Source organism: Acartia tonsa, chromosome 5 (assembly GCF_053477335.1).
Source record: "Acartia tonsa isolate MP-2025a chromosome 5, ASM5347733v1, whole genome shotgun sequence".
Taxonomy (NCBI): domain Eukaryota; kingdom Metazoa; phylum Arthropoda; class Copepoda; order Calanoida; family Acartiidae; genus Acartia; species Acartia tonsa.
Window position 1 is genome coordinate 17,846,859 of NC_137264.1, and position 24,378 is coordinate 17,871,236.

A 24,378-nucleotide genomic window follows, 5' to 3' on the forward strand; every position below is an offset into this window, starting at 1 on the left:
AATATTATTTAGTAGTTTGTAGTCAACTATCTTCCATAAAAACTTTCAAAGCATTCAATTTTATCATTAATACCGCTAGATGTCTATTGCTGCGCTAGATGGACAGTCTGTTTTGCATGAACGCCGCGCCTGCCAGAAAACGTGGGAAGTGGGCGGAGATTTTATTTCTAGGGGATTTGTTAATTTTTGGGGGGAGGGAGAAATGTTGCTTTGTATTTCAATTCTATGATAGTTAATGAAAGGTTGTTCTCGCATTAAGTTCAAGTTTTGCTCATAATTACAATAAAATTTATTTTATATTGTGAATAGATATTTATTATCGTAAGGCCCGTGTCAATAATTCAATGATTTCTCCTTTAAAAAATGCCTACAATAAGAAACAAAACATGATTTTGAAATGGTTCTAATTCGGTGGAAATTAATCGGAATCTAGGCCAAACTAGAAATATATTATTAGTGAAGCACTAGTTCATGTCGATTGAGTGCCTTTGTGAATAAGATTTCTTGGTTTGATAGCTTGTTAATATTAAGAGGGAGAAAGGGCGTAGATTGCTACATCAAGCTCTGTTACAGTATTAGATGTGAATTTCCTAATATTTTAGGTTGGAAGTTCCCAATATTTTAACTGGTTTGTCAGCTGGCGTTCTTTCTATATCTGTTGTTAAAGGTAATTAATAGATTAATGGCGCAGCTACTCACTGAATAGTTTTCTATAAGATTTTTTCCTTCAAGAACGTCAAAAGTGATGCATACTTCTCCTATTTAAGGTTCGTGAGAGTTCGGGGGATATGGCCGTCTTTTAATAGTGATGGGGTCTGTAATATTTCATGCCTAATTTTGCTTATTTTTCTTGTACCGTTTATTACTTTTGCACTAATATAACATGATTAAAATTAATAAAATCAGCTTTGACTTTTTCCCTTTGTAAATTGCAGCTTCTATAAACTTGTATTTTTTCAGGATTCCCGTGTTTATTATTGGTAAACTATGTTGATGTTCTAACAGCTGATTCTATTAGTCTACAAGGATTTCAAAATATTCATAAACTTAAAATAGTTCAGGTAAAAGATTGACAAGGAAGTGCGGCTTTTCTGATTTTTTTCACTATGACTTTTGATTTAATGGGGAAAACGTGTATTTGTTGAAAAACGGCAAGGTGCCTCTTCCGCCATAAACCACAAAAAGTTTGTTTTTGTTTGTTTATCAGTATATTTGATAAACAAATAGTAAGAGACAATCAAATAGATAAATAACCAAATAAAATGGATTGATAAACTAACAGGTTTACAAAACAGAAAATAAATCAAGCTCAAAATCAGACAAATTAAAACACTGACGAACATTATTTTATTTAACTGCGCTGATATTCTTCAAATTACTCTTTTTATTTATTTAGGAATGCTCACTACAGAAACCCAATATAGCCGAAGCTTTAAAGACAAAACAGCTACACAAAAATTCTAATCATCTGTATATTTAATTATATTTTCATTGTTATGTTTTAAAATGAAGAAAAAAAATGCCTAATATTAATTTATATGTTTAAGACTGTCGAGTTGGTTCAAAATTAAATTTATTTGTATTTATTTTATATATGTAATATTAATCTTATAATCCTCCCAGTGATATGAAAATACTTACTGTTGGTTTTAAAGTTGTTGTATTCATAACTATGACAGTTTATTTTCAGTCTCAGCAACCCTTTTACTGTGCTGTTATATTATGTGATATTATCTTTAAAACCTACATTGGTGATTTACCACTAAGTGCCTGTCGAGCACTTAAAAGCTCTTTGATGGAAATCGGCACTACATTTGCTGTAAACAATTGTGATGTTTTAAACGCCTGGTTGAAAATTTAATATTTTAAAGTATTATTTATCTAAGCTAGATATTTGTATTAATATCTCGGCCATTTTCAGAGGTAGAGAGCCTTTAATTTTTATAATGGCCTCCCCTGGAGAGCCAACACAGCTCGTGCAAATACAGAAGCTGTTTCAAACACAGGTAATTTCACTAATATATCTTTTAATCTTTTAATACAAATATTTCTATGAAAAGACATTTCTATTTCATTGGTTTCCGTTAGATAATCATAGAGAATCTCCTTGTTGATATTTTCAATAGTTTAATGATTTTAGTTAAGAAATGAGCAGAGACGACATAATTCTGGAAGAGCTTCAGGTATGTTTTTTCCATGTAGCGTAGCTACTCTACAAATATGTTAACCCGCATCCACATTTTTATGGGGAAGGGGGGGTGACGCTATTCTACTTGGCACAAACTTAAGACTCCTAGGGAGGTGTATTAACCCCCGTTTATTTTGCTGGGGGGTTAGATACAGTACACACCCCAATTTTGAAGTTTATATTTACAAATTCAAATCATACATAACCTCTCCACTAATACTCAATTTTAATCAGAAATTGGTTTTCGTAATATTCATTTTCTTGAGTCAAGATCTCAGATTAGAGAATGTTTTGCAATTTTTATATTTGTACCTAATTACTGTTTTATATTCAGAAAAGCGTCCCTATGCTCAACGGCTGACTTTTGACGAGACTTTGGATGAATCTGGAAATGCATCTAAAATGGCAAGAATGAATTCTTTCAATGATCTCTCAAGTAAGTTTAAGTACATGGATAATAGACAGTTGATTTATACTAAAAATAATCTACAGAAGGGGTAATTTTTTGTATTAACATTGAGGATTTACATCAATTTATCGGCCATTATCTTATCCCTTTAGATCTCTGATAATACCTAAACTATTTCTAGGTAGGAGAATAATGAACAATGACAATACGAAGGTTATAACAGAATTGGAGGAGAAAAATAAAGCTCTGGAAGAAAGGCTTAAGTTACTAACGGCAGAGAATGCGGGAAGCCTGGCAAGACAAGCTAAGTTGGAAAATAGGTGTTTATAAAATATAAAATGTATCTATTTCTTAATTTATAGTATGATTAGCAGCGCAGCTACTCAATCTCTAAGAATATGCCATTACATTTACACAGAACTGAATATTTACTTCAAAGAATACGGTCTACGCGAATTCTTTAAGAATTACTTTTTCATAAAAATATTGCATTAATATTATTCGAAATATTCCTAGCTTTCTTTTTCTGCATTAATTGTGGACCAGGGTTGTACTGTATATTCTGCATAAGATTTTTTGCCTCCTAGTTTTTTCAGTCCTCTTAATTCATTTTTACCCATCCCACATATTTGTCTAGTTTTTTCCTCCCAATGAGGGAGGGGGGGGGGGGGGAGGTCCAAACTGTCCTTATTTGAATTCTAGGATATATTTTGAATAAATATTTTGCTACTATTCATAAATGGTAAAAGTATTTGTTATTAAGGATAAAGTTGAACGAGGTTGATATGAAAAAATCCACCATAGAGTTTGAACACAAGCTAGAAAAAGCCACAAGATTATACAAGTAAGGTTTTTTTTTGCATAGAATCTTTTTTTGTCTTTATCCAATTTAATAATAATAATAATAATAATGTTTATTTGGTGCTGCCAGGTACCCCCCAGCTTTATCCAATTTATTAAAAACTTTAGAATTGTCTCTAACTGAATTTATCATTTTTCTCTAATATACAGAAAAATTTAGCATATTAAAATTTTGTCAATGAATACGTTCGAATATGCATTGACTATGACAAATGTGTTTTTAAGAAAGTAAAATCTTTTCAAGAGTGAAAATTATGAGTGCCGGGAGATCTTCCCGATTTCAAGTTAAAGGGGTTTTGCCACCCCCCTTTTTGCACGCTTATGAAATATTTTTTTTTAATTTAGGTCTGAACTTGATCGGGTGAATGAGTTAAAGTACAAACTAAAACATCTAGAAGACACAAAATTAGATAGGGATGAAAGGGAAACAGAAACGCGAAGACAGTCCCTGGACAGATTTGATGTCCTAGAAAACAAGGTTAGAAAGATAGATTATTAGATGGATTATGATATGTTCTGTTCAATAAACAGATAAACAAACAAGCAACACAACATCTGTAAAAGCGAAGATTTAAAAGTAAGAAAAATGTAGAAAATAAGAGAACTGAAACCATTTTTTTCCCCATTTTTCTCCCCTCCTTGGTGAAAAAAAATAAAATAATATGTAGGAGGGGGGATGATATGTATAAAATAAAGAGCCCTGAAAATAATTTTCCCCCTTCCTTGCTGGAAAAAATTTTTTAAAAATTGCAGCAAGGGAAAAAATAAGTCTTGTGCAGAATATACATCCCTGTAATAGATTATTGCATATTTTGGGAGAAAATTAAATACAAAGGCACTAAAAGTGTAAAAATCCCTTTTCAAAGGTCTTCTATCGCGATAATATAAAATTCACTTCAAACTGAACAGAGGGCAATTTTTTATTAGATTTTTAAAATTTTCTTGTGGACAGTCCTTTTAAATTCTTAAATATGAAGGTGAAGAGGTTGCGAGATGAGAGATCCAAATTGGAATCCCAAAATGAGCGCCTAGAAACCCAGCTGAGAAACAGAGCTGACATTAATCCTATTGCCTTTAGTACAAAAGTAAGTTTTTATTTATTTTATATATCAGTAAAACAACCTAATCGTATACTTAATTAGCCAGATGTATGTTTGTATAGGTTGTACACTGTACAGTATGATATCTCAAACTACATGACGGATCTACGAATAGTTTTAGGAAAACAAAGTTTAAATGTTTTTGGAGATGGGGTTGAAAAAATGAAAAATAGAGAATAAAAATTAGTCAGTATATTAAATTTTTCCTTCAAACTGTCGCCCAAAAATGGTAATTTTAATCAGTTGATACAAACCTTATCCTTCAAATTAATTTAAAATATACAAAAGAGGACTATCCACGAACCAGAGCAAGTGATTCTAAGCATCTTCCAGCATTGACCCATAGTATTTTTTTAGTGAATATACTAGGTTTATGTTTAATATTTGCTTTATCGACTAAAAAGTTAGGTTTCACCATGGATTTATATGAAAAAACTTTGAAATGTAAATTAATTTTTAAAGCAATATCATCAAATGCTTTGTTGAGTTCAAAGGACAAAATAAAAATAACACTGCAGAAAAGCATCAAATGTTGTAAATTGCAAAAGTACATCTAAATATACAATTTTGATCACAATAATATACTTTTGTGTCAAAGCTTTTAAACTACAGTTTAAAATCATCAAAACATTCGATGCACCAAATAATGCTTAACATTTAAAAGTTTTTTCATTTAAAACCATGGTGAAACCTAACTTTTTAGTCGATAAAGCTAATATTAAACATAAATCTAGTATATTTACTAAAACAAGAATGACAACATCCATAAAAGCGAAGCTCTGAAACGGTAGGACAAACGGACATTAACACTTGTATAATGTCAGAACTGAATAATCAGAATGCGAATGTATAAGAGTCAAAGCAAAATTGTAAGTAAATTTGTTAAAAAACTGCTTGATACAGGATAATGATTATGGACATACTTACATTTTTAGGACTTGATTATAGAGTTGCTTCGCTTATAATATTGTACTTTGTTGTCCCAGGAATCAGTATACCAAAAATCAGACCAATCGGATAATTAGTTCACATACAAATGTGTTGTTAAAAATGTAAAAAAAATCAACATGTTTAAAATGGACGTACGGACATTCTGGTAATGCTTATAGAGTTGCTACGCTTTCTAACTCGTACCTAACTATTACAGGAATCACCAAGCAAAATTTGAAATCGATATGACAATTCTAACATGCCTAAATTAACGAAAAAAGCTATTTAAAAAAGTTAAAAAAAATCAACATGTTTAAAATGGACGTACGGACATTTTGGTAATGATTATAGAGTTGCTACGCTTTCTAAATCGTACCTAACTACTAAAGGAATCACCATGCAAAATTTGAAATCGATAGGACAATTCTAACATGTCTAAATTAACCAAAAAAGCTATCCGTGACGGACGGACGTACGGACGGACCGACCCTAATTATAGAAAAGCTTCGCTTTTAAAAATACCACGGCTCAATGCTGGAATATGCTTAGAATCACTTGCTCTTGTTCATGGATAGTCCTCTTTATTGTCAATTGTCCTCTCCCTTGAGATCCCTGTCAATATAATTGTTTCTTATTATTTAGATGCAAAATTACGAGGGAAGTATTGGAGAGTTGAGACAGAAATGCGCGGAATATGAGGAGAGAAACAAACTTCTAGCCAACAGATTAGAGGCTGTGCAACAATCTGCTACTGAGAATAAAGAAAATAAGGTAACCCAAATGTTTTCATAGATTAATGCAAAGATAAAAAGTATTTTATAAGTTATACTATGGGGTAATAATGTCCACATTTAATTTTCTCTGTTCATTTCTGCTTTGTTTTTTTAGTACCAGTGGGGTTGAATACATTGGACTAGATTTTACTGGCACACAACGGTCTTTTTAAAACACGTTTCAACTTTCAGTGTTCAAACTTTTACATCAAAAATTTTAATCTATAGGAGAGGTATTTTTCCTGATCGTAATTAAGGGTGGTTTACATTAATTTACCTTCCATTTTCTTATTTCTTAAGTCCCTCCTAATAACCCTTTTATAATATTTTGTAGGAAGCCTTGGCTCGTAGTAAATTGATAATCGAGAAGCTGGAATGTGAATTAGCTGCCAACAGAGATTCCTTTATTCAGGTATAACAATATATTTGATATATTCTTTAAGACAAAAAAAGGTAATTTTGTCATTTTTACAACCAGCAGAAACGCAGCTGTATGGGTTTTGTCAGAATATTCAAAATTCTGCAAAAAAGATAGTTATTATAAAAAGTCATTAATACTATAGTTTTACAAACAAGTTATTGGTATAGGTAGTTAAAATACAAGGGTTACAATTAAGTAGCTAAATAATAGCAATAATAAAAAATAACTTTCATTTTCCTTAAAATTAATAAAATTCTTTTTATTTTTACTCTTAATAGTTGATTTATATCATTTATTGTCTCATAAATATCATGACTAAAATGCGTATGCTTGTGAATTATGTTCCAACGCTTTTATTCGGATAGGAAAAAGTCAAATCATAGGTACAGTATTTTTCTCTATTCTCTTCAGGGGTGTATATTCTACATGGGATCCCCTGCTCAGGGGGGGGGGAATAAAAAATAAGTGGTTGGAGGGGAAAAAATGTAAAAATTAAGAAAACTGAAAACATTTTTTCCATTCCCCCCCCGGCCCCCCCCCCCCCCTCCTTAGTGAAAAAAAACTAAAAAAATGTGTGGTAGGAGGGATAAAATAAATAAAATATAGAGTTCTTTAAATATTTTTCCATTTTCCATTTACTTGGTGAGAAAAAACTAGGGGGGGAAAAAAATTTAAAAAAATTGTAGCAGGGGAAAAAAATAAATCTTGTGCAGAATATACACCCCTGATTCTCTTTTTATACAGTTCTGTGGATAAATTCTATATTTTTTTTTTTAGAGAAAAGCTATGAGTCAAAAGCTGGATCAATTTTCACACTTGGAAAAGGAAAACCAATCTCTCAGAAATATCAACGAACTTCATCTGAAAACTCAGGTAAAAACAGGAATACGATGGATGATATATATTGATTTACTCTCCAGTTATGATTAAGATTAAAATTATTGCAGGGTTATAAATATATTCTGCATGAAAATATATGGGAGGGGGGAAATTAAAAAATTAATTAATTAAACTTTTTTCCATTTTTTTCTGAATAATAATATGCTAAATATTTTTTGCATCCGGTGCAGGGATGTATATTCTGCACTAGATTATTTTTTTTTCCCTGCTGTAATTTTTTTTTTCCCTCCTAGTTTTTTTCCAGCAAAAGTGGATAAAATGGAAAAATACTTTCAAAACTCTTTCTTTTATTCATATATTATCTCCCCTGCCACATATTCATTTAGTTTTTTACCAAAGAGGGGAGAAAATGAAAAAAAAATGCTTTCAGTTCTTTAAATTTTTATATTTTTTTCCCCCAACCACATTTTTTTTACCCCCCCCCCCCCCCCCCACAGTAGGATTTTTGGTCATTTTTTAAATTTCCTCAAATTTGAGTTAAATGTCCCAAAGGCTAGTATTACCATTCAAAAGTTGCCATACAACAGATTTTTTTATATATACTACAAAATTAGGCAAAATACAACCGTTTGGCTGAACGTGGTCAAAGGAATATTTTTAAAAAGTGAATATTTTCATTAAAATCATCATACATTGCTTTTCCTACTTTTTCCTAGAATAAATTAGTGTAAAAATCTGATTAAATGATATGTAACAATATTTCATTGATATAGACAGATGTTTCTACTTAAAAATGCCAAGAAAAATAAGAAAAGTTCTCATAAATCTGTAATTTAAAATCCAAGAACACCTCAAATTGCATCGTAAAATAACATGTATTTTTTACGTTTAAAGGTTTTTCTAACTTGGGGCTACGAGGTGCCAAAAGTTATTTAGGCCCTGATTAAATTCAAGTATTCATAATTCAAGATTAGTTCATAACTTTTGGCACCTCGTAGCCCCAAAATGGTAAATTAGCTTTAAAAATGGACAATTCTTAATCTTATTAATATATATCAAGTGCCATCATAAAGTCAAAATACCATCTTTGAAAGCGTTTAATATAATATATATATTTTACTAGAGGCTGCATCCCTATCAATTAATCGCTCTGTATTAAAGGAGTGAGAAGAGGTTTAAAAAATACCTTAAAACCTTCCTAGGACCTATGTAAATCTTTCTTAAAATGAAGAACTCAATCAGTTAGGTAGTTATTGAAATTTTAAGCTTAAGACTTAAAAACTTACTACTTTATATAATAAGATAAAAACCTATTTTTAGCACAACTAATCTATAAATCATAATGTCCGTATGTCTGTAAATCTGTCCATTTGTACGCAAGAAATGTTATTGGCGGAAACGTGAATTTCTCAGTAGCTATTCAAGAGACATTTGAAAATGAATGTGAATATTCCCTATACTAATGAGCAGCCAGTTTATAATAAAATTAGTCTGCCAGTCTATTGTTACTTCTCTGACAGACAATTTATTTGTATTTTAAAAATTTCATTTACTCGGCTGTTATTTTAAATAAACAGCTGATTTTTATATAATAATAATGTTCCTCATATCTATATCTTGATTGGTACGTCAGTATGTCTGTAATGCTCTAGCGGTCATCTTTTATAAAATGGCTTGACAATTAGATAAAATTTTTGTGCTAGTCTTAATAGGTTTAGAATAATTTTTATATGATACTTTTTGGAGCCAAGCTCAATATATATACATGAAGGTCATGCTGCCTGCCTATCTGAAATTGTTATGGTATACATGGTTTCTAAGCCTGACAAACTAGCTTTTTTCTACATTTTTTGTCCGTCTGTTCTTATATAGCTCTGTGTAAAATATTTAATTATATTAAAGGTAAAATTTTCAACTATCAAGTGCTATTGGTCTCTAAATGTAATGGAATTAATCTTATAATCTACTTTCATTTACTCTATTACCTCAATGTTCGTCCAACTTTTTATATTCTTAACATTTAAAAGATTTGAAAAATTTTAAAAGTTTACAATATAACAAGAATGACAATATCCATAAGTAGCGAAGCACAAAAAAATTGGAATATACAAACGGGCAAAATGGGGTAATGGAACAGTTGTTCAGTTGCCAGTCATAACAAAAGAGAGAATGAGAGAGTAATTATGGAAAAACTCAAAAAAATCACAAAACCTCTAAAAAATGAGACTTATGTCTTTTGAAGAATGACCGACAGATAAACGGACAAAATAATGTATATAAATCTTCACTACAGCTGTGAAAATCACATTTCTTCTATGGCGTTACGGACTGATATGTTATATTTTTTAAGATGTTTAAAAAGTCATATATATGTATAAAAAAATGTTAGGTAGAAATCATAATAATATACATAAGCTATAATACTTTTTGTTATTGATAATATGATCTAGAACAACACTCTTAGATATCCTATAATATAACCTAAAGTTTTTTTGTCTGACGCTTAAGATCTCAATAAATACTGAAATTAGGTTCTCTAAATTAGTACCGTGTTGGTTTAATGCTATTTCATTTTTAGATTTAAGACTTTAGGGTATTTTTCTAGCCCTTCTTAATTTAAAGTAGATTCATTTGATTTGAAGAATATTCTTATTATAAACACCATGAATTAAAATCAGTTTATCGATTTGAGAACGTAAGTAAAATCATAAACAACATCACCTATTTTTTTCTATTTTCATGGCATAATAGGGCTCGGCAGCCTGTAGGCCTCAGGAAAACCCTTTACAATTTTAAAATCAACTGAAAGTTTAAACTTGACCCAACTTGGCATTTCCTCTTATAAAGAAATTTTTTTAAAACATCCAAATGGATCTAAATTTGTGGCTTAGACACGGCTGACGCGCGGTTGCCGCGCCCTGTATGATATTGTTGAAAAACTATGTATATTAATCGTAATCATCTTAATAAGACCTAAAAGTTATAATAAGTTATAATTGAGGTATAAGTCAGTGCTAAAAAACTTTTCTCTTCAAAATGAATTAAATTAGAAATTTTGAATTTTTAACCATTTGAGTAGGTTAGTTCTGGGGACATTTTTCTTATCCAGAATCACAATAATATGTGCATAATATGTTATATTATACAAGCCATTAACTGTATGTGATAGGTTTTAACTTTATTTTCATTTAATATAAGCTTTTGTTGGCATTTGTGACTGGTAAAGTTAAAAAATCCCCAAAACCGCCAAAAATTCCACTGTGCCCCCCTCTCATCAGGGTCAAATTTGCAGAATATACACCCCTGATCCGGGGAAAAGATTAATTTTTATGTAGAATATACAGCCTAGAATTCTTGATTAATATGTTTTCCGTTTGTCCATCTGGGATTATTTGGGCTTCGCTACTCATAAATGATGTCATCATTTCTATGTTTATTTAAAATTTTCAGGAGAATGTTGATCTATTAAAAGAACAAATTCTGAACCTTACTGCTGAACGAGACAGAGCAGAGACTCGAGCTAAAGATAAAGCTGTGTTGCAGGCTGATTTACAAGCATTAAGGGAAGTTAGGACTTTTTATATGAGAAAGATATTATGTTTCCAAACCCTTTATTGAGAGGGGGAGGGGTACAGAAAAATAGCCTAAAACCATCCTGAGCTTAAGATAAAAAACTAGAAAATTATTGAACTATTTTTTTAGCTTTATTGAATATCTAAAACGTGAAAAGACACACGGGCAAAGTAAGTTATAGAATAGATGTTTAGTTGTCATAAGAATTGAGAGGATATGTGTGGTTATCATAGAAAATCACAAATGTTAAGGGAATATTTACCAAAATTTAAGCTGTCCATCTTAAAAAGTAGCAGAGAAAAGCTTATTCCTTACAACGTTACGTTAAGACATTAAAAGGTAATTATAGAGAATCTTCGTATCTAATTTTTACCCTCTCCTTAAAAATCCTAACAATTTTCTTAAAGGGATGAGATAGAGGAATGGAAAGACTTGGTGACACGAATAGCCACACCAGAGGAGCGACAACGCATTGTGTCCTGCGGCATCCAGACTGCCAGGAATGTGTTCAAGAACTTGCAGGCCAGAGAGGTGGACCTGGTCGCGGAGAATAGCAGAATCCAGGCAGAGCTGAATGATGCCAATGCTTTGATTGAGAAAGGGAAAGAAATTTTAACCAAGAAAGGAAATGATCTGTTACAGGTTAGTCTAGTTGTTATTTACTGTGTAAATGAATATGCGCGTATTTATGATATTCTAACCAATAATGAGTTCTGACTGTACCTACGTTGTTTTAATTTTGATACAATTCATGGATTGGGGATCTATACCTTCTCTATTTATTATTTATTGAACATAGATAGATAGATAGATAGATAGACATATTAACTAGGTATACTATATAAATAGATGTTTAAACAAATCAGACAGATTATTAAAAATCGATTGAAAGATAGAGACATGGCTAATAGAATTGTTGCATATAGATTAAGACACTAACTGTTAAAATACGTACAGATAGAAACCTATAGGTACATTGAAACAGATAAATTTAAATAAGCAGATATATACAGATAATCAATACTTTATTTGGCTAAATGATGAACAAGATACTGATTTAAATTTTTTTTGTAGGTTAAAGGTGAACAAGCAGACCAAACCAAGCTTGTCAAGAAGTTACAGAGAAAATTGTTGCTGGTTTCTAAGGTAAACTCATTAATTTTTTTTAATAAACTGGTTCTAGTTCTAGCCTGCTTTATACTTTGTGACCTCAAGTATATTTGTAGAATTCGAAGTTTAAAAAAATTTACTTTTGGATTTGTGTTGTTTATCTATCCTCTTCCTATTACATTAGAAAGTAATGACTTTTGTAAGATTTCCCTAATCAATTATAGGGGAGATTCACCTAGGTCCCAGGATCGTCTAGGGTATTTATTTTAATTAATCTTGAGTTGGTTTATTCTATTTCACTCAGGTATCTAAAGGGTAAAGACAATTGCCGCGATAATCGATATAAATCCCTAATGATATACACAAAATTATCCAACTTTAGAAACCAATAATTGGTCAAAACATTTGGACACCCAACGTAATTAATCAACCAACCAAAATTCAATAAAAATCCCCTAAGTTGATATGGTAAACAACGTTATTTTAAATTGGGGGACTAATAAACAGCTCATGCGATGTCCCCTCACTCCCTAATTTCATTGCCCTCACTTTAACTGGATTATTACCATGTTCACTTATCTAGGAGAGAGATACAAGCAGAGCTATCCTAGACTCAATGGAGAAGGAACTAACTGTTTCTGGATCCAGCTGGGAACAGAGCAGAATTGAGGGGCTGGAGAAAACGCTGGAAGAATACAAGGCCATGGTGGACATGCTTATGGAGAAAGATACGGGAAATTCCCCATCGGGCGGAAAGTAAGTGCACTTTTATAATTCACAGATAAATGCTTGTTGAAAAATAATATGATCTGTGTCTGTCTATCTGTCCTAAAGGAGTTCTGTTATGGTTCTCCTTTAAATGTAGATTTTCAAAGCTCCTGTGAAGTTTTATAACTAATTTGGGTGAGGGTACCACAATCCCCCAAAGAGATGAAGAGTCAAATAGATATTTTAACATAATTTAAGATAGATTGATAGTAATGTAATTTGAAAGAAAAAGTTAAGTAATTACAAATACAGTACTAGGGATCTTAAGGGATAAGACAATGGACGAGATATTGATGTGCATCTCCAATAACGATAAACTAAACATTTCCCTTTCTTTGAATTAAAACTATTGGTTAAAACTTTGGACACGTATCCTAATAAACCAACCAATCTAAATTAATAGTACCCAAAGCTTTAAGCCGACGAATATGAAAATGAAAATTCTCCCAGATACAGTATGTACTTAGCTTCATTGTCAGATAGAACATACTCATTACTCATTCACAGATTGTACGAATTGTACTAAAAACATAATTGGAACACAAACGAAAAGATAGTTAGACGCACCGAAAAACAAATATTTTGAAATCAAATGTCCCTTTTTATAGATCCTACGAGGACAAGGTTGCCCAGGTGCAAGAGTTAGAAAAGAGGAATCAAGAACTGTACAGAACTATCAAAACATTAGAAGAGGAAATACAGAACAAGGATGATATGAAACAAAGTTTTGAACAAGCGGAGATACTCTTAAAGGAAAAAGAAGAGTTGTTGGAAAGAGTTGAACAGCTTGAGCTACAGTCAGAACAGAGAGCTATTAAAGGTAGTTTTTAAGAAGTGTAGCTACTTTTGAATTAATCACTTTATCTCCTTTATATAAAAGTAAAAGAATGTCTGTCTGTAGCAAAGGATTAAGCTAACAGCTGAACCGATATGGTCCTCTTTTAACAGTAAATTCACCTCCTATACAAAAAAAATTTTGCACCAAAAATTTTATGGTTAAAATGCCGCTAGCCAAGTTGTAGTAATAAAAGTTAATTATTTAATTTAGGCGATTTCAATCCAGACGAAACACGAGTCCTTCATTTTGCCTCAAATCCATTCGACAATGCTGTTAAGCGGCGCGAGGTTGATTTGGAAGCGTTGAAGACTGAAAACGCCGCCCTGAAGGCGAGAATTGAGTTGTTAGAGGAAGGACAGACCAAGGATTTAACCATGATGGTCGGACACAAGTAAGTTGATTTTATTTTTTGGTTCTGTCATTGCTCAACAGGAAATTTGAGGGAAAGCATCAATTTTGTGTATCTTAACCTTTTTTCGGATATATTAGGTTTGTATATCTGACAACGAAGTAATCTTATTTTTATATATTTTTAACCACGCTTTATATTGGTATTAAATATTCAGCTCTTTCTTTGTTTTAGGTTGGAGGAAGGGTCCTCAAGTGCCGAAGTTGAACAACTGAAAGAAAAACTTTCCTCATCAGAACTTAAAAATCAAAGGATTGTTGAATTATTTCAAAAGACTTCAAAGGTAAAAAATAAAGTTAAATAGTTAGTTGTTTTATTTAAGTATTTAAATTGTAAGAGTTTGAAGTAACAAATGAAAGTATAGGCAATAAACTACAACTTTGCTTTTCTGAAGATCTCTTACAAACGTTTAGAACATCGTTAAAAAACGGTTTTAAAAAGTTTGTAGGGGTGACCGGAATTTTACCCCCCTACCGGAATAACCCCACGCTACCCTACGTGTTTTATTGAAGTATTTAAATTGTAAGAGTTTGATTTATTGTTGTGTATGAGAACTGATTTTATTTACTAGTTTATATTTAACCCCTGTCCTTTTCAACGTATAAATATTCTAAATCCATTCTATATATTTTTAGGAGTTCAGAAATTTCATTGCCCAAACAACTGGCTTCAGAGTGGATAGAATCAAAGATGCCACATATAAGATGATTCCAATTTATGTTGAAAAAGACAAATATCTCCTTTTCTCCCTTTCTGAAGAGGTAAAACATTCAACATTTTTATTCGCAACGATTTTAAGCTTAAACTTTACTCTTGTTGTTTTTTTATCAATTAACCTTAGTTCATTTTAATTTAAAACGTATATAATTTTTTCATTTCGAAATCATATTTCTTTTTAGACTTTTAAAGGCCTTTCATCTAAATTTATTAGATAAATAATTAATAAATAGTAAATTGATTTTTGTTAAGTTTATAATATTTTTATCTGATAGAAACTGATCGAATTTAAATTATTAGAATGGAGTACAGCTGCTCGAAACAGCCTTTTCTACAGAGTTAGAGAGATTAATGGAGAAACATTTAGAACAAGATAATTCTATTCCAATGTTTATGGCGAGTCTGATTAGAGATTTGTTCAGAAAACAGCAGGTACATTTTGTTATTATTATTGATAAAGTTATTTTCATTTTTATGACTTGGAAGTAATGTAATTTTGTACGAGCTAATGTCCTTTACCTCATATTGCTTGAGTATGATAATAGTTCTGCTTTAATTCATTGGATATGGCAATTCAGTCATCGCCTCATAGATGGAGGGGAGGGTATTTTAGCTGTAAATTATTTTGGTACCCATCTTATAAAGCTTAAAAACTTTGGGTAATCATTTTCAATCTTGATTGATTGTTTCCAACAATAAAAACAATAGTTTTAACCATTATAAATGGTGATTTTCCTTATTATAATAAAGGATTTATATCTGTATAAGTTTATTGTCTTATCCCTTAAGACCCCTGACTAATTTTGTATTATTTTAGAGAGATATGGAGACAGAGACTGAGGAAGAGGCAGAGAGTCAAGATGGGGAAGAAACTGAACACAGCGAGGAGGAGGGAGATGGGGAGGGGAACAGCGAAGGGGATGGAGAGGGCCATAGCGAGGGGGAAGGGGAGGTGGAAGATGAGGGGGAGGGGGGAAACAGCAGTGACGTCATTTGCGTTGATGATGACTAATATCTCAGGAATTGGTTTTAAATTAATCGTACTCAAAATATTTATCTGTTTTTATTATTGAAAGCTAAAGTATTTGTTATATCTAAATTATTATAAAGTATTTTTAAATCATGAGAAATTTTATGTTCTTACACGCTTCGAAGCTATTTGGCCGTAGACAGACAGGCTTAATACATCAAAATACTTTTATAACCTGTTTGCATTCGAATTAGTATAAAACAAGTGGATAACTTATTTTTGGGTCGAAGAAAATATATTTATCCATCAATATTTCAGACCTTAAAATAATGATAGAGATAACAGTGAACGACCGACTTGGTAAGAAGGTGAGAGTGAAATGTAACGAGGATGACACTATTGGGGATCTCAAGAAGTTAATAGCCGCACAAACAGGCACAAAGTAAGTTAATAAAGACATTTATAGATATTCATTATATTAAAGTAATACGATGTCTGACTGCAGCGAAATATCTCGCTAATCACTGAATTGTTATGAGTTTCCTTTACTGTAAAGTTAATAATAGGGACGTTTTTTATCATTTTGAGGAGGGTACCTCCACCCCCATCCCTCACAAAAAAAATAAGTTGAAGGTCGTCTTTAAAGGTACACAGCATTCAAAGATAGATAACTAATAAAATAGAAAAATATCTAATTGCTATCTTATTTCTTTAATAATAAAGTTTTTAGAAATGATACTGAAAATTAAGATATTATATTAGATAGCTAATAGGATAGAAAGATATCTAATTGCAATATTATTTTTATATGGGACAAAATTGTGTTAAAGAAATGATGCACAAAATTTAAGGAATATGCAGGGTGTCCCTCGTCGTAAACTGTTTTTTTTAAACGCTCATCACTCCCTTAATATTTGAGCTATCTTACTAAAATAAAAAGTATTTGGCAGCAAACTACTGACCATTTAATGATATAGTGATGAAAAATCCGCAAAGTTAACAGAAAAAAATCTACAAGGTAATACATAACAGGCTGATTTTAGTGAATATAAGACTAATCCACAAGAAAGATATGCCTTAGTTAACTTATAAAGCAGCTGGTGGTCAAACGGTGGATCACAAAGACTTATTCCAGACATAAAAACTGGCATTGTAGTCCAATTAAAAAATCTGGTATATTTCAGGTTATTGTGTACATTTAAAGCGAACTCACATGAAAAATTAACAAAGAAGATCAATATTATGCTTATTTTTACATATTGTTCACTTATATTACACTTCAGATTCTAGAATATTGAGAATTTCTAGTAAGCCATGTCAAGATTGCTCTATTTTTGTGCTGAGAAAGTCTGAGCGACCAGCAGTTTGGACCCAAACTAATCTTCACAAAGCAAATATTTTCATGTGGGTTAGTCTAAATTCAATAAAATAAACCTCTCATGTAATACCTCGTAGATTTTTTCCTGTTTATTTTGTGGATTTTTCATCATTTCCCTATAAAATGGTCAGTAGTAGGCTGCCAAAAACTTTTTATTTTACTGAACTAGCTCAAATATTAAGGGAGTAATAAGCGTTTAAAAAAAACAGTTTACGTGGGACACCCTGTATAATATAGATAATAGGATAGAAAGATATCTAATTGCAATATTATTTTTAGATGGGACAAAATTGTGTTAAAGAAATGGTACACAATATTCAAGGATCATATTAGATTAGAGGATTATGAAATTCACGATGGTATGAATTTGGAATTGTATTATCAATAACTCAAAAGGTTAGTTTCTTAATTTAATAGGGGTAGTTTTTACTACATTAATAGGGCAAATATTTTAAAGAATTATAATTTTCTACAATGTAGTTAAAAAATATCAAGACTTGTCATGTATGCAATTTATATAGCTGGATTATTTTCACACATAAACAGCATGATGAATAATTTAGAGATGTCTAATTGTTTGTTATTTGTTGTAATACAAAAATATATAAAATCATTTTTCTAAAATACACTTCATTAAACTATCCCTTTAAATTAAAGATTTTTAGTAGCGAAGCTACTCTATAATAATTAGAGCACCTAGTCTTCAACTTACTGTGTCTGTCGGTCCGTTAATCATACAGCAAAAAAAAACATTTATTTATATCATATTCATTCATAATTCATTTATTGAAAAGTCATATTGTTTTAGTCATTTATTATTAAAATCCTATTTCTTTTCCCCTTTGCAACACAAATATGACTCATTAGATCCATGTCCAGTACAATATATGTATATCTTTATTCTATATGAATGAGTCATTATCGAAAAAGTTTTTAAATCGCAAAGCTTCTCTCCAACTGTAGTATGTCCGTCTGACACAACACCAGAGTAAGCAAAATAAGATGACTTTCTTCCTTTATGTACTCAAGGATTTTTAAACAAAACATAGTAGGTATAGTCGCATATTTTTAAAAATTTTCTCGTATTCATTCGAATCCGATGGATAGGAACCGGTTCTCATCCACACGAAGAAACTATGTCTAGCATCGTATTATTTCCAGCTTTCTACGAATATAAAACTGGTTTTAATCTTATGATTGTGCGTACATTCTATATCCGCGGAAAGCCGTTTATAATACGATGCGAGAAATAACTATTATTGAATCCCAACAAAAGTGACAACTTTGAAAATTATAATTCTTGGTTTTTTTCAGTGATTTTCGTAAAGTGCAGCAAATACCTCAGCTCCCCTCTCTCACTCCAACAATCCATTACAAACCATAATACCATTAAGTCAGCTTTGTTAAAGCAACATTAAGGTCTACTGTTAAAAAGCAGTATTAAACAGGCCTTTAAAAATATAAAGTTAAAGTGAAATAAATACAAAAATAGAAAAATAAATAAGTAGGACAAAGTTTATATTAAAAATATGTATGAAACAAGTTGGCATTATCCTTTGCTGGAGTTATCTTTGGCCTCTGTAGCTAAGGATCCACGATTGTGTATACCAGAACACCTCTCCCCACTTCCACCCCATATTAAGGTATTAATCTTCTTGTTAGTAGCGATGCTACTCTAATTCATTTACCGTCTGACTATTACACGGCTAAGGGATTTTCTTGGCTTCTATCTATGATACAACACTGATTTTTGTAAAGCTTTCTATGATCAATGCGCATCTGACCGGTAAATTGTTTTGTCCGTCGGTCTGTCAGTTATTCTTTAGTCACTTATTTTTTTTTTTCAGGGGAAACATGAATTTCTTGTTTATGTTAAAGATTCTTGGAAATTTGCCTGTTATTCGATGCTCTACATGATTTTTCGGTATGGCTAAAAACCGGTTCTAATTTACAGTATAATAAACGGTTTTGAACCCACGCTAAAAAAAAAGGCCTTTTTTCACTACAGTTAATTTATCATTTATACTTTACTTGTGCAAATGAAATTATTTCTTAGGATAAGTTACTGCGAAGTATGCGTAGATACAAAGACATGAGTCCTCAAGTTTTGGATTCTTTGCTACATAAAAATTCTTCAGACTTGGACCTGCAAGATTTAGGTAATTAGCTAACCAATTACGCGGAGATATAATTACCTATATATTTTAAAAATGAAGATAATATCGTTAGATTAAGAAAAGGCCAATATTTTTTAAAAAGTAGATTTTTTTTATTCTCATTATTATCAGATTATTCTTTTTTAGATTTAACAGACAAACATTTAGAAGTTCTTGCAAAATATCACAACTACAGAAAACTAAATCTTAATCAAGTAGGCAATTTTAGTTGTACAGCTGTTATATATTATTTGTTCATTCTGTATACAGTATACATTATACATGATCTTCAAGGTTATTTCATTTCTGGTTTGGGAGAGCAAAGTTTTTTTTTTAAATATTCCCAAAATTGTTCCGCATGTTCCAGATCTGAATTCTTTATTATAGATTTTGCACTCAAAAAGTTATTTTTTTCAGAGAAGATTTTATTTATTAATGTCTTGAGGAAATTTTAAGATTTTTTCCAACCCACTTAGCCCTTCCCTAGAGGCTAGGGTCAGAGTAACTCGTAGATAATAAGATACCTAAAAAATAAACCTCTAGCTATTCGATTATATTGTTCAGACCAAGAAGCCAAAGTTTAAATTTGGAACAACGGACAAAGAAAATATGATGACACTTCCCTCAGAATCTGCCTTGTGTACTGTATTACTGGGGGCTAAATATCTTCATACTTTGTTTTTAGCAGGTAAACATAGATAGATAGATAATATTGTGTAGTGGGACAAAAAGCTCGAGATGTTTAATTATCAGCGTTGTGGATCCGGGAGCCGTGGAGCCGTTATTTTCGTTCAAAAATGGCTCCGGGTTAGCTATAAAAGAGATTTTTTACTAATTATATTTGGTAACTCTGTTGTGTCGTGTGTAATGCCCCTTTTAAGTTTTTCAAGTCCATTTATATAAAAAAAACTTTTAAAACCGTCAAAAATAGACCTGGCAGAAAAAAATGTTGGGTTTATCTTGATTTTAGTTCGAAGCCGGAGCTTTAGCCGTTGTTTTCACAGGCGGCTCCGCAGAGCCGGAGCCGCACCAAAATCAAACGTCTCCGCAACGCTGGTAATTATCCCTCCCTTCCATATGGTAATTTATCCTCGGGGCTAGGAAATAGGTATAAAGGGGGGGGGATGAATAAACTCTAAACATTTTTTTATTTAACTTACCTTCTCCCATAAAAGCTTGGATGTCCTTGAGTGGGTTAATGGATTAGGATGAAGTTTGGTTGTAAATTATCCCTATTCATGAGAACACTAAAATCAATACAACATTTCAATTTAGGATGGGCAACCGTGACAACAGAAACAATGACAACTATTGTCAACCATTGCCCGTTTATACGCCTGCTGGACCTTGGCTACTGTACTCGGCTGAATGACTGCTCGGCGGCGGTCATTGGTCAACTCGGTCATCTGGAGTCGCTTAGCCTGACTGGAACCCACATAACCGATGTTGGGTTGGCGAGTATTGGCAGCTCGGAGTCGGCAGCTACAATAAAGGTATCTTATATCTTTAAAACTTTTAAAATTGATGTTTGAAAAAGGCTAGTTTTGATCAGACTCAGTTAAGACTTTCTGACAAAGGTCGGATAGATGCTATTTTTGCTTTTTTTATATTACCTATCGTATCATCTAACCATCTACCTATCTATGAAGAAGTTGAGAATAATCCACTTTAAACTACTCTAGTGCAGACTCGAACCATTTACTCTGTGAATACCAAAAAACCCTAATCCAATGAAGCGTATACTTAGGAGATCATCTAACAATCTATCTTACTATCTATGAATAAGTTGAGCTTAATCCACTTTAATCCATCCTAGTGTAGACTCGAACCATTTACTCTCAAAACTAAATGAATACCAAAAAACCCTAATCCATTGAAGCCTCTACTTAGTAGATTATTTAACCATCTATATATTTTATTATGAAGAATTTGAGAAAAATCTACTTTAATCCACCCTAGTGTAGATTCGAACCATTTACTCTCAGAACTAAGTGAATAAGACCATAACACTTAATCCATGGAAGACTCTACTTAGTAGATTATTTAACCATCTATATATCTATGAAGGAGTTGAGAATAAACAAATGTCAGGACATCACGGATGCTGGAATAGAACTCCTGCTTGGAGGGCTCCAAGCTCTTGAAATACTCATCTTCACCGCCTGTCCTAAGGTTAGTTCACGGGAATGACAATCCGACCACATTAATGGTTAGAAAGTGTAGTTTCTTCATCCTTATTATATGATAAGTCAGCTATAAATAGTTGATTTTTTTAGGATAATATTGGGAAATTATATCGTCTAAAAGTTTCATCGCCCATATTACTTGATTGAATCAGATGTGACTAAATATAAAAAAAAACTTTTTCTGCTATAATTTAATCTTTAAATTGGACTGAATATTTTATCTGACTATCGTAGCGTAGCAAAATATGAATTTAAATCATTTTAATTTTAGTAATGAAAATTACCATAATATTTATGTTTGTTCTATGTGTAGTCTAATTAAAATTAAAAGTTATGCTGCGTGACTTATTGTCATAATTGTCCTTGTTTTTCAGATAACAGATGATTCAAGAGTAGCTTTAGACAGATATCTAAGAGAACACAGAGTTAATGTTAAACAGTTATCTTGGACTGTGTATTAGATATCTAGCTGTCTTGGACTGTGTATTAGACATCTAGCTATCTTGGACTGTGTATTAGATATCTAGCTATCTTGGACTGTGTATTAGATATCTAGCTATCTTGGACTGTGTATTAGATATCTAGCTATCTTGGACTGTGTGTTAGATATTTTGCTATCTTGTTTAAAAGATATCTAGAATTCTTTAACAAAAAAAAACTATCTGTTTGGTATTTTGAATCTAAATGTTCTAAAGACATATAAACAGTGATAATGTTACGTTTTTATATAAATATTGTAATTTACACTGAGTCTACAGGGAGAGATAAATGAAAGATAGAATAGGTCTTAATTTTAAACTGAAATTTATCTTCCATCTATCTATCCTTGTATTAAAACTTATGTTTACTAACTACCACTCTAAACTGAGTTATAAGGTCTTAAACTTTATAAGGTCTCTAGGTACACAAGATAGATAGATGGAGGAAGGTAGGGGGAGAGCCAGTCGACACCACACTTTTATTAGTTTTTTTCGTAATGGTTTAAATTAATTTAGAAATAAAAACTTCACTGAATCGAGAAGAGACAAAATTTTAATTAATTATTTTTTTGTTTATTGTTGCACTGTATAAATTGTGATTTGCTGCACTAACTAGTAACCTCATTTAATCTAAATTTTGAGTATTTCTTTTGTATTAAGGGGGGCAGCAGTTCTGACACTTTGGCGTAAACAGTGATTATAGACTTTGTCTTTGGTGTGAGATGTTAGATTATTTCACAAAAAAGGTTTCCTTTTGGGATGTAGTTTTCCTATTTAAAAAAAAAGTTTGATTTAGCCTCCAGGTTTTAGGTGCTGCAGGCCTCCAGGTTGCCTCTGGACAGGTAAAGATGAAAAAAAGATTTTTTTGAACGGTTAGAGTTTAACTTATAAAACAAAATATGCCTCATTTATCTTCAAATATGTAAATAACATTCAAAAAGATGCATATTTTCTTTTATAATTTGACTTCTAACTCTTTAAAAAAAAATCTTTTTTTTTCATTTTTACCTGTCCAGAGACAACCTGGAGGCCATTCTAAAAGGAAACTTTTTTTGTGAAATAATCTATCCTCTCACACTAAAGACAAAGCCTATAATCACTGTTTACGCAAAAGTGTCAGAACTGATGCCCCCCTTTAGATGGAAGCTTTTTAAGTATCTTTGTAGCTATATTATATCAGAATGCAAAAGGAAAAGTTAACCTTCTACTTTCTAAATGCTTTAAAATACTCAAATATTAACGTTCTTCACATCATTATTCATTAATTTTTGCATTTTTTGTTACTTTCAGAAGTTGAATTTTGTCGAATTAAAAATTTAACAAAGAATTAAAGATGACTGGTAAAAAGATCAAGAAGGGAACTCGCGGAGAGGTCGCTAAATACATCTCCAGGTAAAAAAAAACACCTTTAAAATAATTTTTAGAAATTACTTTTTAATTTTTAAACAAGGCTTCAATATATAATGATTTTAAATGATCTTATTCGTCGATTTCATAACTTTGGGCACTTTTATTGAATCTAATTGATTCAATCCAAACACTTAATGTCCAAACTTTTTAACCATTAATCTTAATCTACAGAAGAGGCTATTTGTATATCATCAATAGGATTATACATGGATTTATCGTCTAATGGCTTTTTTTCCTAAGATCCCTTGTGACTTTGGACCGAGATTGCCTGCAGGATATTGGATGTTTTAATTGCCCTATTGAAATAATCCTTAGTTTATCTTAGCAGTGTATGATATTTTAATGTGTTTATATTAATAGGAATAGTGCCCTGAAAAAACTTATGCTTGGTCTCAAGGACTTCAGGTACAGTTATTAGTAGAAGAACTCCTATATAATTCGAAATGTACCGACCTTGCCTCCATCTGTCCGTTCTTGAATTTCTTGGCTGCTATTCAAGAAAGTTGGCTTAAATTTTGTTGAATATTCCACATACAAATAAGCATTTATTGTGTAATTTACTTGGTCCGTCAGCTACAATGGATGTTGTCATCCTTATTTCTCTAAATTTTACTCAGAGTTAACAGAACCCCCACCCCCTTATTTGACTTGACAAATAAATGTAAAAGATTTTTTAACCTCTTTGCTCTAAAAAGTATCCTCAGAGAGCTAAAACCATATTTAAATTAGCTACTTATAAATTGGTTTCACAAATTTACTAGACTTTAAGGGCTAAACATAGCCTTTTAATATTAATTGTGTATGTGTATGATTCATAAAAAAATCAAAATATTCCCTTATAGTATTTAGTTTAGCACCTTTT

General features: G+C 31.5%; 4 protein-coding genes across 5 annotated transcripts in view; all 4 read left to right on the forward strand.

Moving 5' to 3' along the window:
• LOC145318901 (proteasome assembly chaperone 1-like) overlaps positions 1–1,922 on the forward strand; it is a 5,266-nt gene extending 3,344 nt beyond the window's left edge. Inside the window, exons 7-9 of the mRNA XM_080160580.1 lie at positions 603–667; positions 961–1,061; positions 1,397–1,922. Of these exons, the coding sequence (XP_080016706.1) occupies positions 603–667; positions 961–1,061; positions 1,397–1,480 (250 nt within the window). The 3' untranslated portion in view covers positions 1,481–1,922. The remainder of the gene's footprint in view (positions 1–602; positions 668–960; positions 1,062–1,396) is intronic.
• Positions 1,864–16,226, forward strand: LOC145318897 (mitotic spindle assembly checkpoint protein MAD1-like). The gene is made up of 20 exons (XM_080160575.1): positions 1,864–2,006; positions 2,141–2,183; positions 2,523–2,624; positions 2,779–2,917; positions 3,361–3,441; positions 3,804–3,936; positions 4,436–4,543; positions 6,131–6,259; positions 6,596–6,673; positions 7,460–7,555; positions 10,973–11,082; positions 11,500–11,737; positions 12,170–12,241; positions 12,789–12,961; positions 13,582–13,793; positions 14,022–14,202; positions 14,395–14,503; positions 14,856–14,981; positions 15,238–15,369; positions 15,755–16,226. Exons 1-20 carry the CDS (start codon positions 1,947–1,949, stop codon positions 15,947–15,949), a joined length of 2,517 nt encoding a protein of 838 aa, XP_080016701.1. The 5' UTR covers positions 1,864–1,946; the 3' UTR covers positions 15,950–16,226.
• Positions 16,227–17,564: 1,338 nt separating this feature from the next.
• On the forward strand, positions 17,565–23,398 carry LOC145318900 (protein AMN1 homolog). 2 transcript variants are annotated; one of them, XR_013879583.1, is made up of 9 exons: positions 17,565–17,681; positions 18,600–18,928; positions 19,342–19,444; positions 19,589–19,656; positions 20,006–20,129; positions 20,717–20,934; positions 21,509–21,613; positions 22,002–22,792; positions 23,221–23,398. XR_013879583.1 is itself a non-coding variant. In XM_080160579.1 (8 exons), the coding sequence occupies exons 2-8, from the start codon at positions 18,815–18,817 to the stop codon at positions 22,086–22,088; spliced, it is 819 nt and encodes a 272-aa protein (XP_080016705.1). In that variant the 5' UTR covers positions 17,565–17,681; positions 18,600–18,814; the 3' UTR covers positions 22,089–23,398. The 2 variants fall into 2 exon arrangements, 1 of the variants encoding a protein (XP_080016705.1); XM_080160579.1 differs by having other exon boundaries at positions 22,002–23,398.
• Positions 23,362–24,378, forward strand: part of LOC145318899 (pescadillo homolog) — a 35,347-nt gene continuing 34,330 nt past the window's right edge. The window contains exons 1-2 of the mRNA XM_080160578.1: positions 23,362–23,498; positions 23,877–23,921. Of these exons, the coding sequence (XP_080016704.1) occupies positions 23,440–23,498; positions 23,877–23,921 (104 nt within the window). The 5' untranslated portion in view covers positions 23,362–23,439. The remainder of the gene's footprint in view (positions 23,499–23,876; positions 23,922–24,378) is intronic.

Excerpts from the sequence above, each read along its gene's own strand:
- LOC145318900 (XM_080160579.1), top strand. The coding sequence starts at position 18,815 with ATGTATGAAACAAGTTGGCATTATCCTTTGCTGGAGTTATCTTTGGCC. Across the intron at positions 19,657-20,005 it reads GAAAACTAAATCTTAATCAA|ACCAAGAAGCCAAAGTTTAA; the intron begins GTAGGCAATTTT and ends TATATTGTTCAG. Across the intron at positions 21,614-22,001 it reads TCTTCACCGCCTGTCCTAAG|ATAACAGATGATTCAAGAGT; the intron begins GTTAGTTCACGG and ends CTTGTTTTTCAG.
- LOC145318897 (XM_080160575.1), top strand. The coding sequence starts at position 1,947 with ATGGCCTCCCCTGGAGAGCCAACACAGCTCGTGCAAATACAGAAGCTG. Across the intron at positions 3,442-3,803 it reads AAAGCCACAAGATTATACAA|GTCTGAACTTGATCGGGTGA; the intron begins GTAAGGTTTTTT and ends TTTTTAATTTAG. Across the intron at positions 13,794-14,021 it reads AGAACAGAGAGCTATTAAAG|GCGATTTCAATCCAGACGAA; the intron begins GTAGTTTTTAAG and ends TATTTAATTTAG.